The sequence below is a fragment of the Panthera uncia genome (assembly GCF_023721935.1).
Source record: "Panthera uncia isolate 11264 chromosome E2 unlocalized genomic scaffold, Puncia_PCG_1.0 HiC_scaffold_20, whole genome shotgun sequence".
Classification (NCBI taxonomy): domain Eukaryota; kingdom Metazoa; phylum Chordata; class Mammalia; order Carnivora; family Felidae; genus Panthera; species Panthera uncia.
The window spans coordinates 24,711,596-24,722,878 of record NW_026057589.1 but is presented as its reverse complement, the minus strand read 5'-3'; the positions used below and the strand labels follow the sequence as shown (position 1 = coordinate 24,722,878).

Sequence of the window (11,283 nt, the reverse complement as noted above, 5' to 3'; positions counted from 1 at the left end):
GGAAGGGTCGGAGGTAGACTTCCCAGCCCCACACTGTAGGAGCACATGGGGGCCCGGGGCCTAGCAGTCTGTTCCCCGTCCACGCAGGTCATCCCTGCTTTTGGCCTCCAAGGTGGCTCAGTTAGATGGTGCTTCTCCCTGTCCCCAGGCACTGGGGCAGGACGCCCTAGATAGACCACTGCAGACCACCCTCACCTGCTTCCTGCAACTCCCACCCTCCCGGGAAGTAGAGGGTTCTAGGCCCTGGGGCCCCATTCCCTGAAGGCCCACTGCGTGCAGGCTGGCCTGGCCTGGCCTTAGCTAACACCTGCCCACGGGGGCCACGGGGCCCAGGCTGTTCACGTCCACTGTGCCGACTGTGAGGTCGAGGCCCGGGCTCAGCCTTCTTCGTCATCAAACAAGACGGTGTGTCAGAAGGTCCCCCAGGGCACTCCCGTCCCCCGGCTCCCCCTTTGTTGACTTCTCTTCTCGGCATAAACTTCAGCCCCCTGGGGCCCCTCGGGCCTGGCGAGACCCACCAGCAGGCACACCCCACAGGTTTTTCTATTGTGGAAAGCCCCATCTGACCAGACCGTGTCACCTGCTGCTCAAAGCCCTCGGTGCCTTTCGGGTACACACAACGGAAGCCACTTCTGGCCGCCCCCTTCCCTGCCCCGCCAGCTCCCTCCCTGCTCCGGAGCTCCGAGGGCACCTGCTTCCTTTCTGTTCCCGGATCTCCTGAGCAGATCCAAGAGCCTTGCTGAAGAGGCATCTTCTGTCTGAAGCATCTGTGGACAGCTGGCTTTTCCATTCATTTCTCGGCTCAAATTGCCACGAGCCTGGAGGAGTCTTTGGGGAGCACCAGACGTAAAGTAGCCCCAGGCCTTCCGTCACGTTCCCTGTTCCGGTTCCGAGGTGTATTTCTGTTCCCCCGACAAGACCGTAAGGCCCCCAAGAGCCGAGGCCTCACCTTTCCTTGTTCCGGTGCGTCCTGTACTTACTAGGGCTCTGTCAGCCTTGGTGGGTGACGGAATAGCCCTGCCGTCCTGGTGAGTCACCGGTGTCTTTGCCCCCCTCTTGCTGATGGCAGGCAGCGAAACTGCAGCTCGGGAGGGGGGACGAGGCACCCAAGACAAGTGTGCTGGGTGCCCTGTTCCAGCCCCCACCCCACACGCTGCCGGGCAAGCACACGTGGTTAATGTGTAGCAAAGCTCAGCACAGGAGTAGGAAATCTGCGGGCTGGACAAGCAGGGTGAGCATTCAAGGTGGTGTCCGGGGGCCGAAGGAGGGGGGGCCCGGGGGACAGCGACACCGTCAGGGGCTTCGACTCTCACTCGGTGGGGTTTCAGGGCCTCTGCGTGGACACGGGCGATTCTGGGCTACGTGACTGGACCCGGCTGGGGAGGCCCACCTGCACAAGAGACGGCGTAGGAAGCGGTCCCCTCCGAGGACGCTTGCCACCTGCAGCCAGGGCTGGAACAAGTCACCGACGAGGCAAAACCCCGGAACCCCAGGCCTGCGCTGCGTGTGGGAAGGGCTGCGTGCCCCCTACCCTGTGCTGGACCGGGACATTCCGATGAGGCGGATCCAGGACTAGAGAGACCCGGAGGCCCCCAGCAGAGGCCAGTGTGTAACTTCCCTGCAAGGACGTCTGTCCCCGACCGCTGCAGGAAGGCAGGCCCCGCCAGCAGCCCGCACGCGCCCGCCGTGGGAGGAAGTGCCCGCCGTGGGAGGAAGCACCGGCCCGGGGAGAGGCAGCACGCACACCTCCAGGGGCTGGGGCTGCGGTGCCTTCTGGAAGACACGCGAATGTGAGCGCGTGTTTACGCCCACGACTGTGTGCACAACTGTTCAAGGAGGGAAAGGAATAGAGGATTACACAGCAAAAACAGGACAGTGCAGAAAGTGAGCTAATGCGGAATGTCAAGAAATAAAGTCGCTAGAGGTCAGTGGATGAATTGAACGCTGTCTAAAGACGAGAGGGTTAGGGGCCCGTAAGACGGGGCTGGGGGACCCTCGCGCTCGCAGCCCAGAGACACAGATGGGTTGTTAAATAGAGGCCAGCCGTGCGCAGTGGTGCGGGGAGACCTGCCCTGTGGGCAGGGTGGGCGGGGCAGGGGACCCCCATGGGAAGCAGGTTGGGGGGAGGGGTCTGGTGGATGGGGGGAGCCCCGCCCCGTGGGCGGTGGCAGGTCCCGAGGTAAGACAGTCATGCTCTGAAGGAAGGACACAGGGAGGCAATACCGAAGGGTGATGGGTGAGCGTTCTGCAGAAACGGAGAGGCTCAGATCGAAGGAGAAAGCAGAACGCAGAATAGCGGAAAACAGATCCCTTCTGGGACACGCTGTAATGAAAATACAGACCATTAAAGAAAATCTTGCCATTTACCAGAGGAGAAAAGTACAGGCCGAGTCAGGCCGAGTACGCACTCATCATCGAGAGTCACTGCCAGAAGGCGGTGGAATAAAATCTGAGGTGCCCAGAGAAAGCCTGACTCCCGGGGGACCCCCCGAGGGATGCCCGTCAGCAGGGCAGGGGGTGTCGCTGAGCCCAGAACGCTGAACAGGCTGTGGCCGGTTGGAAGGGTGAATGATTTATCATTTATCGCCACGGGAGGTCTGTGGGTGGGGCTGAGGTTAAGCTGGCATGCACACGTGACCCAGGAAGAGAAATTGTAAAATTTAAAGTTTGAGCAAGATAGCTGGAGGAGGGAAACGTGACACGGGGCTTGTTAGAAAGAGGAACTTCAAATCGGCCACGGTAAGTCCGGGATGGTCGGTTTGCTGTCGGCTTGAACTAGTGGAAACTGTTAAAACTCTTACAAACTATTGAAAACTATTAAACGCTGTGTCAGCTTATTCATAACGGGACAAATCTGGCAGCAACCAAAATGTCCCAAAGGCGGAAGAGTGGAGAAACCCATCGTGGTCGGTACCTACGGCAGGAAGCCACCTGAACGGCCTTGACAAGCTGTTGAACGGAAGGAGCCGGACGCAGAGGCCGGCCCTGACTGGACGGGGCACGGGGGGGCTTCTGGGGTGGGGTGGGGCACGTCGATGTGGGTGCGTGCAGGGCACGTGGGGAGCGCCCGTAAAGTCGTCAGGATTACGCCCGCACACTGTCCTGCGTCGTACTCGTCCCTCGGAAGCTGCTGGAGTTCTGCAGGTGGACACGATAATGCGCGTGGACTTAGGCCGCCGAGCTGTGTACTTTGTTTTATTTTAGTGTTCATTTAAGATATTTTTGAGGGAGACCGCGTGTGAGCGGGGGAGGGGCAGAGAGAAAGGGACACAGAATCCGGAGCAGCCGGCAGCCTCTGAGCCGTCAGCACAGAGCCCGACACGGGGCTCGAACTCACAAACTGCGAGATCGTGACCTCAGCCGAAGTCGGACACTTAACCCACGGAGCCACCCAGGCGCCCCATCGAGCCGTGTACTTTAAAATGGCTGAAATGGAACCTTGCATGTTATGTGTATGTTATCACAATGGAAAAGGTGCCAAGAAGTAATTCCGGGGGAGAAAAGATCCAGATCGTGCCTCCCAGAGCAGCCGGCGGGAAGCAGGACCACAGAGAGGAAGACTGACGGATTCGGCTGGGGGGGGGGGGGGGGGGGGGGGTGCCCGGGTCCCACAGCTGGAATCGAGGTGCAGAGCAGCCGGGCACGGCTGTCCACAGGAGCGGACGCTGGAGGTGGCAAGGGGTGGCAGAGCCCTGGGGTCTGGTATGGTCCGGACCCCACCCACCGGCTCCCGCTGCTCCGTCGCCCCTGCCCCCGCTCACATGTTGCTTCTAGGGGTCCGCGCCCGCCTGTGTCCCCTTCACGGGCAGACGTGTTGTCGCGGAGCAGAGCACGGGTGACGGACCGGTGGCCTCGCCGAGGGAGGGGACACAGGGAGAGGCGGCCGGAGCCCCTACAGCCGCCAGCCCCACTGACCTGCCTCTCCTCTGCCCACAGTCCTTATCACGGGGGGCATCGTGGCCACTGCCGGCCAGTTCACCAGTTGGTGGTTCGGCGCGTACTCCATGTATCCTGCCTCCGCAGATGCCGGGACGCAGCCGGGGCGGTGCTGCCGGGCTCGGGGTGGGGACGGTGCCGCCCCCGGGGGCACAGCGCTTCTCGGTTTGCAGAATGCTGCCGCAGCCCTGGGGCCCTCAGCCCCTCAGCGGCGGCGGGGGTGGGGGGGGGGGGGGGGCCCGGGGGGGGGGCGCCGCGGGCGGGGGGGGGGGGGGGGGGGGGGGGGGGGGGGGGGGGGGTCGGCAGGATCCGGCTCAGGCGCGGTTCGCGGGGTTGGGAGGCCAAGGCTCAGGGCAGGGAGGCAACTTGCCCGAGGCCCCAGGCCTGGTGAGGGCCGGCACTGAGGCCTCGGGGATCCCGGGGACCCCCTCTGTGTCCCCCTTTCTATCAGCTGTCCCCCTTGGCCAGCCCAGGGTCTGCCCAGCTGTGAGGCAGGCGCCAGGGGACCGAGGGCTCAGGACGGGCAGCGGAGTGGCCAGGCCTGTGCAAACCCCGCCCGGCTGTTTCCCAGCTGTGTGACCTCCAGGCAGCAGCTGCACCTCTCTGTTTTCTCGTCGGCACAGGGGGCTCACTCTGGCCCCCGGGCTGAGCTCGGCTGTTCCTTAACGGCACGTCAGCGTAGCGGGTGTCTTTATCTGCCTGCTGGAGTACCCCCGCGGGAAGAGGAGAAAGGGGTCCACCATGGAGAGATGGTGAGTGTACCGCCCTGCTCTGGGGGCCGGGCCCGACCCACCAGGGGAGGTCGCTCCTCCTGGGCAGGCAGGCCGGAGCGCGCCCAGCTTCCGCGGCCCCTCGGTCCCTGGGGGGGAGGAGCTGGGGTACGCTGTGGGGGGGTGGGTGGGGGCTGCTGAGCAGGACACGGTCTGTCTTCTCTCCCCGTGTGCCCAGCGGACAGAAGTACCTGACCAAAGTGGTGAAGGTGTTGGGACCTCTCTCCAGGAACTACTACATCCGGGCCGTCCTGCACCTGGGGTGAGCAAGCTCCCTCACCCACCTGGCTTCCACCGAGTCAGAGACTTTTCCAGACCAAAGCCCGGGTCCTGGGTCCTGCCAGAGGCTCCCCACACCTGTGTGTGTCATCTCATGCTGCGTAAGGACTCATTCCACCCTCCGTAGCTTGAATCAAGAATAGAGTCCGAGCCGACCGGCTCTCCCGGGCGGCCCCGCTCACGGCCCCGCGCCAGTGTCTGGGGCTTAACCGCCGGGGAGGCTGCAAACGCAGGCCCCCGCTGTTACACGGCTTCCTTCCGGCATGGTGGCGGGGGCCGAGCGCCAGCACCCCAAGAGTTGCTAAGGTACAAGCGGAAGCAGAGAGCGGGTTACGGGACCCAGCCTTGGGCAGGACTGGGTGTGTCCTCCGTGCGGGGTCCCGGGGCCCGCACACCTCCAGCTGGCCCCGTCCCGAGGCCGCAGACCCCCTCTGACCTCCCCGCCACCCCTCCCCAGGCTCTCGGTACCTGCCGGCTTCCTGCTTGCCACCATCCTGGGGACAGCCTGCCTGGCCATCGCGAGCAGCATCTATCTGCTGGTGAGTGGCATCCCCTGTGGCTCGCCCCCTGGCACGTGCCACCCCCGTCCCCAAAGCCAGCTGTGCAGGCAGAGCCAAGGCCGAGCCCGTGTCCTTGCTCGTGCCGGGGCGGGGTCGTGACGACCGTAGCCGCCACGTATGGCACGGATAAAGCGTGCTGCTTCCTTTGTCTACACCTCGGCCCTCCGAGGTGGGTGGCGAGGGCCCCGCTTTGCAGATAAGGAAGGAGAAACTCAGAGAGGTGACGTGGCTGGCCCGGGTCACACGGCCAGCCAGGGCCCAACCGGATTGGCATCATCGTCACTCTTCTCTCGTCCAAACCATCCTTGGTCCGACTTGGGGCGCCGTCAGGAGCGCTTCCTCGGAGCTCGTGAGGGGTGCCGACGCCACGCGGACATTTTCCAGCGCTGCCCCGTCGGGTTTGCCTGGTTGGGACGCGTGCGAAGGCCCTGTGGTCAGGCTGTCTTTGTAGAAGGGCGGCGGGCGGCCGTGGACGGTCCTCCCGCACAGGCTCCGGGGCAGGTGCTCCCGATCTCTCTGCTGGATGACTACGCTGGTGTTCGCTCGTGTTCTTTGGGACGGGGCGGCGTGACGTCTGGGCTCTGACCGTTGTGGGCCGTTCCCGCCCGCCCGGCGCTCCCGCTAGAGAGCCCTTCCTGCCGGCCGGCCGGCCGCTCTCCCCACTGCGGTCGTGGCGTCGCCCGCATCCAGCCCCGGACCCTCCACACGCGGCCGGCCCCTCAAGGACCCGCAGCAGCGGAACTGCTGGGTCAGAGGTCACCCGCAGGACACGCCCACCCCGCCTGACCGCCGGTGCGCCGGGCCACGGCCGCTTTCGACTCCTGTCTGACCTTCCTTCCTCTCGGAATTGGCCTGTTCGTGTCATTTGCCCATTTTTCCCTGGCGGTTTCGTCTGTTCCTTACTAATTGGGGGGAATCTTATGTATGTTTTAATCGTGGAGGCTTTGGGAGGGAGCGTCTGACGCTGAATGCTCCCCCCGCCCCCCTTGAGGGTCTGTTAACTTTGTGAAATCCTTCCCTGGGCGGACGAGCAGAGGTTCACCTGTGTCCGCTTTCTGGTTTGTGCATTTTCCCCGCCCCCCCCTGCCCCGCCCCTGCTTCCCCCCCTCCACCCTCCCCTGCAAACCACATTTGTCTGCACTCTCTCGTATGGGCAGTGTGCTTTACTTTTCAGGGGGGATGTGCTAGTTTTAAGTCCGGAGGTGGGACATTTGTTCTTCTGCTTCATGAGTGATGTGATGCCACACTTTATTATCCATCGAGGATTGTGGGGTACAGATGGAAAGCATACATTCCCAGGCTGTCCCGGCCTGCCGTAGGGCCCCGGGGCCCAGGAGTCTGCATTCAGCCAGAGTCTGGGGTCTTCACCGTGGCTGGTGCCCCTGGGGAGGCTCCAGGGCAGAAAGGGCCCGCCCTCCCCGCCCCCCTCGGCTGCCCTCCTGGGCCCCTCACTCCTCGCAGACGCCCGGCCTGCCAGACATTGTGTGATAGAAAGGCCTGCCTCCTGCCCTGCCCCAGCCTTGGTTGGGGCCAGCCCCGGCTTGGAGCGTGTGCCTAGGAGTGGCCTCCACTTGCCCTGCCCCGCTTCCAGGGTCCCCCACCCCATAATGAAGCAGCTGGAGTCTGGGGTCCTGGCTGTCACTCTGGACTTAGTGGGTTCACACGTGGGTCCTGCCCAGTTCCCCGGGGCGGGGCAGAGCCGGCCTCCGGGAGGCCAGGTCAGCCCATCTGTGACCCGGCTCCTCTGCGTCCTGCAGGCAGCCTTCCACGGAGAGCAGTGGACCCCCATCGAGCCCCAGCCCAAGCCCAAGGAGCGGCCGCAGGTCGGGGGCACCATCAAGCAGCCGCCCAGCAACCCCCCGCCCCGGCCCCCGGCCGAGGCCCGAAAGAAGTCCAGCGAGGAGGAGGCCGCGGCATCGGCGGGCGTTTCCGGCGGCCCTCAGGAGAACCCGGTCCCGGTGGTCGACGAGGTCGTGTGACGGGCGTCTCTGGCTGTCCCCCACGTGGCTCCCAAAATAAACCAGGGAGAGCAGGCTCCCTGACTCCCCATGTGCACACCACACCCAATCCCAGCTCTGCCTTCTGCATAAATAAATCCAGGATGGGCGCTCCCCGCCCCCCCGCCCCCCCCCCCCCCCCCCGCCCCCACCGCACCCCCCCCCCCGGGCGGGTGCCCCCCCCCCCCCCCCGCCCCCTCCTGCCACTCCAGCCACAGGGATGCCCCTTGCCCCCCAGACACAGGCTGTTCCCTCTACTGCAAGGCTGGTCCCTGCTCAGGTGGCCTCTGGGCCTCCTGGACCCTCAGTTTGGAAGCCCCTCCCCCCTCCCCGGGGCCTTCACTCCTTCACCAGCCGACGACCGGTGTGGCCACCCACGGGCAGAGTGTCCTTCAGACCCCACACAAAGATCACCCCGAACACCTCCCGCGGGCTTGTTTGAACACAGTGGACCTTGATCGGGGGTGAAAGTGGTCCATCCATCAGGGAGCTTCTGAAAAGAGCCCTGCAGCCCCTACGGCAGTCACCCCTTAGGCTGGGGAAACTGAGGCTCTGAGGGGGGTGTAGCCGAGCCAGAGCTGCCCGGGACCCCTCTCCACACCTGCTGAGGCCACACACCGAGCGCCCCCGGCCGTGACCTGCATAGTCACGCTGTGAGCCAGGACGCTCGGCAGGAGGCTGGGGTGCCTGGCCTCAGGGCTGCCGGGCTCTGCCGGGTCCCTGCTGGGGGGCCGAAGCCCCAGGGCCGTCCGGGCAGCGAGATCCGCCTAGGTCTCTGGCCTTTGGATTCGCCTAGGTCTCTGGCGGGGCTGGAGGGGACGTTCAGACGCCGGAGGTGTGTCCCCCCCTGAGCGGACTCCCCCAGGAGTTCCCTAAGACGCTGTCTGTGGGGCAGAGGGGGAGTCCCCTTGGTGGAGGAGGGCCTGGCCACAGCACGGCCAGAATGGGAACCCCTCAGGTGCCAAGGCCCTGCCAGGGCCAGCGGGGCACACCTGTGTCAAAGCACATCTCCCAAGTGGATGACCTTGGGACCTTCCTGGGAGGACACGAGAATCTAGGGCCGGCGGCTGCCCCCGCGGGACCAGCCGGGTGCCGAGGGCCAGGCAGGGGGGAGGGGGAGGGGGTGCCTTCAACCACCGCCCTCTGCCCTCCCGCAGTGTGCTCTGGGGGACGTTTGTCAATTTAACGACGCGTTGACACTTAAAATAGTTGTTTCGGAGATACAGGGGTACCTCTTCCTCGGGGGGGCGGGGGGGGGGAAGCTGGGGGGGCCGGGAGCAGCGTGAGGCCAGGGAGGGTGTGAGGGGAGCCCCGGGGGAACGCCGAGATGGAGGCGTCATCAGAACACCGTTCGTGGTGTTTAAGACAGTTCTAGAAGAAGACAAAGAGTCCTTCCAGCCCAAGTGTTTTTGCAGAAAGGGTAAACCGAGTCTCGAGATGGGCCCGAGCAGCAGAGTCACCCTCCAGGCACGGGGGACACAACCGTTCGGGGCGTGGCGTCCGCCGTCATTCCTCAGCCCCGAGCCTCGGTACCTGCCCGGGGACCCCGTGGGGCAAATAAATAAGCAATAAATACCCATAAATAGGGGGGCCCTCCCGGGAGAGCCCCCCGACTGTCCAGCGCGGGGTGGGGGGGCGCAGGCGACGCCGGCCGAGGCCGGGGCTCACCGAGCCGACCTGGGCAGGACACAGGTGCAGCCGACGGGCACGCGGATGAACTCCGCGTGGAAGGAGAAGGCCCCGGGCGTGGGCAGCCCCGTGGCCTCCCGCGAGCAGGGCTGGCGGCGCAGCACCAGCAGGCTCTGCAGCAGGGGCACCGAGTTGAGCGCCGCTGTCTCGCGGCCCGTCCTGGCGCTGACGCAGCCCCTGCACAGGCACTGGGCGAAGGCCAGCTTCTGCGGGTAGCGGCTCTCGTCCGTGTCCACGCTGCGGGGACAGACGGGCGGGGCCTCGGGGAGAGCCCCCCCCCCCCCCCCCCCCCCCCCCCCCCGGGCCCAGCGCCCCCCACCCGCCCACCCCTGCAGGGGCTCAGGCGCGGACCTCGGCATTCTCCCGGGCGTCCCTGGCCACCGAGCCGGGCCGGACTCTTGCCCACCACAGCGGCAAGGAGGCGCCCCGCTGATGGGGCCCCACCCTCCCGGCCCGGGGGTGGCCCTCCCATCTAACAGGCGGAGACGCTGAGGCTCAGAGGGGGGCGGGGATGGCCCAACAGCATGGAGCGGGGACCCCAGCACGCAGGGCGCCCCCCGGCCCTCACCGGTATCTCCAGGGGGAGATGGAACGCTGGTGGATGCCGGCTTCCAGCATGTCCTCAGGACGCAGCACCGGGCACTGGGTCCCAGCGGAGGGGGCGTCGTGCCGCCTCCTGCGGCCCCCCGCCTCCAGGCTGGACACCAGGGCTACGGGCAAAGCCTGCTCCCACTTGGCAGCTCGAGCCAGCAGATGCGGCGGGGGCTGGCCCAGAGGCAGCTCCTCGGCCGAGTAGCAGCGTGGGGTCCCGTGGGCGTGGGGGCCCCCCCCAGAGCTGGGGGCCGTGGCGGGCCAGGCTGGCAGGCGTCCAGAACAGAAGCAAGAGGCCAGGGAGGAGCTGGCGGGTAGGCATTGGGGAGTCAGGTCAGGGGGCGCCCAGGGAAGGGGGCACTCACCGCCCCCCACCCCGCCCCGGCTTGCCCCATTTCCTGTGGAAAGACGGGGTACAGCCCTCTCCCCCAAGTTGGGGCTAGCCCTGCAGCCCGAGCTCCCCAGAGCACCAGAGCTCCTGGGGCCCGGCTGCCTCCTGTCCCCAGCCTTGGGGGGCTTCCTGGACCCCATCCCAACGTCCTCCGTGTGGGGGCGGCAAGCCACCAGCCCTTCAGGGCCAGGTGGCCCCGCCCAGGTGGGGGCGTGGGGAGACGCGGTGGCTCACCATGGTGGCGGCGGCGGCGGCGGCGGCGGCGGCGCTGGGCGGCAAGAGGCAGGTGCACCGGCTGCGGTCCTGGAGCCTCCCGGCTCCCGGCGCCCTTTATACCTCCAGCCACACCTGGGGGAAATCCGGGCCGCTTCCTCCCGGGGAAGTGCCCGCTGAGCTTCCTCCTCCCCTCCCGGTGGGTGCCCCTGTCTCCTCCCCGCCCAGGGCGGGCCCGTGCCCACCCCCCTCCTCCTCTCCCTCCCCCGCCCGGAGGGACCCTGCCCCAGGCTGGCCACTGCCGATGGACGGACGGGCCGGGATGTTTTGGCCACGGGGAGCCGTGGGCCGGGCAGCCGGGGTGGCCTCCGTCACTCACACTGCCGCACGGAGCTCCTCGGGGGCCGGTCCCCCAGGTTGTGGACGCGAGGTCGGTCCTGTTTGTAGCCAATGTTCCAGGAGGGGCATCAGTGCCCGCCCCCTCCCGCACAGGTGGGAGACATTCCAGAAGGCGCTCCAGGAGCTGGGCCATGGGGCTGTGGGGTGACAGCGCCGGGCGCCTTTGTTACCCTGGAAAGGACGGTGGGAGGTGATCTGGTGAAGCTTTGAATGGCTGGCGTTTGGACACCACCCCCCCGAGTCCCCTGGTCACCCACCAAGACCCAGGGCCCTGTGCGTCCTGGTCCCTCACATCAGAATCTGAAGCGTCCCCCAGCTGAATAGGGTCTGAGGGTGGAGGGAGGGCGTCATCTGCCGTCCCAGGACCCCGCCTGCCCACATGCGGGCAGTGGCCAGCATCCGCACCAGGCAGGCGCCACCCCTGAGACTCCAGGGATGCGGAGACCCCTTGAGGGAGG

General features: G+C 66.3%; 2 protein-coding genes across 4 annotated transcripts in view; one reads left to right on the top strand and one right to left on the bottom strand.

Moving 5' to 3' along the window:
* The window catches only part of LOC125916509 (cytochrome b-245 light chain), a 9,390-nt gene extending 1,714 nt beyond the window's left edge, over window positions 1–7,676 (top strand). For 2 of the 3 annotated variants that reach the window (XM_049622754.1, XM_049622755.1), the window contains exons 2-6: window positions 3,937–4,006; window positions 4,614–4,688; window positions 4,885–4,968; window positions 5,443–5,524; window positions 7,303–7,676. In XM_049622754.1, coding sequence (XP_049478711.1) covers window positions 3,937–4,006; window positions 4,614–4,688; window positions 4,885–4,968; window positions 5,443–5,524; window positions 7,303–7,524 — 533 coding nt within the window. In that variant the 3' untranslated portion in view covers window positions 7,525–7,676. Of the gene's footprint in view, window positions 1–1,341; window positions 1,925–3,936; window positions 4,007–4,613; window positions 4,689–4,884; window positions 4,969–5,442; window positions 5,525–7,302 lie in introns of those variants that run through there. The other variant, XM_049622756.1, reaches the window with a different exon arrangement.
* Window positions 7,677–9,175: 1,499 nt separating this feature from the next.
* On the bottom strand, window positions 9,176–10,144 carry IL17C (interleukin 17C). Its single transcript, XM_049622396.1, is given in 3 exon segments — window positions 9,176–9,468; window positions 9,800–10,059; window positions 10,061–10,144. Coding segments are annotated over 3 exon segments (606 nt in total). The 3' UTR covers window positions 9,176–9,206.
* Window positions 10,145–11,283: the final 1,139 nt, after the last annotated feature.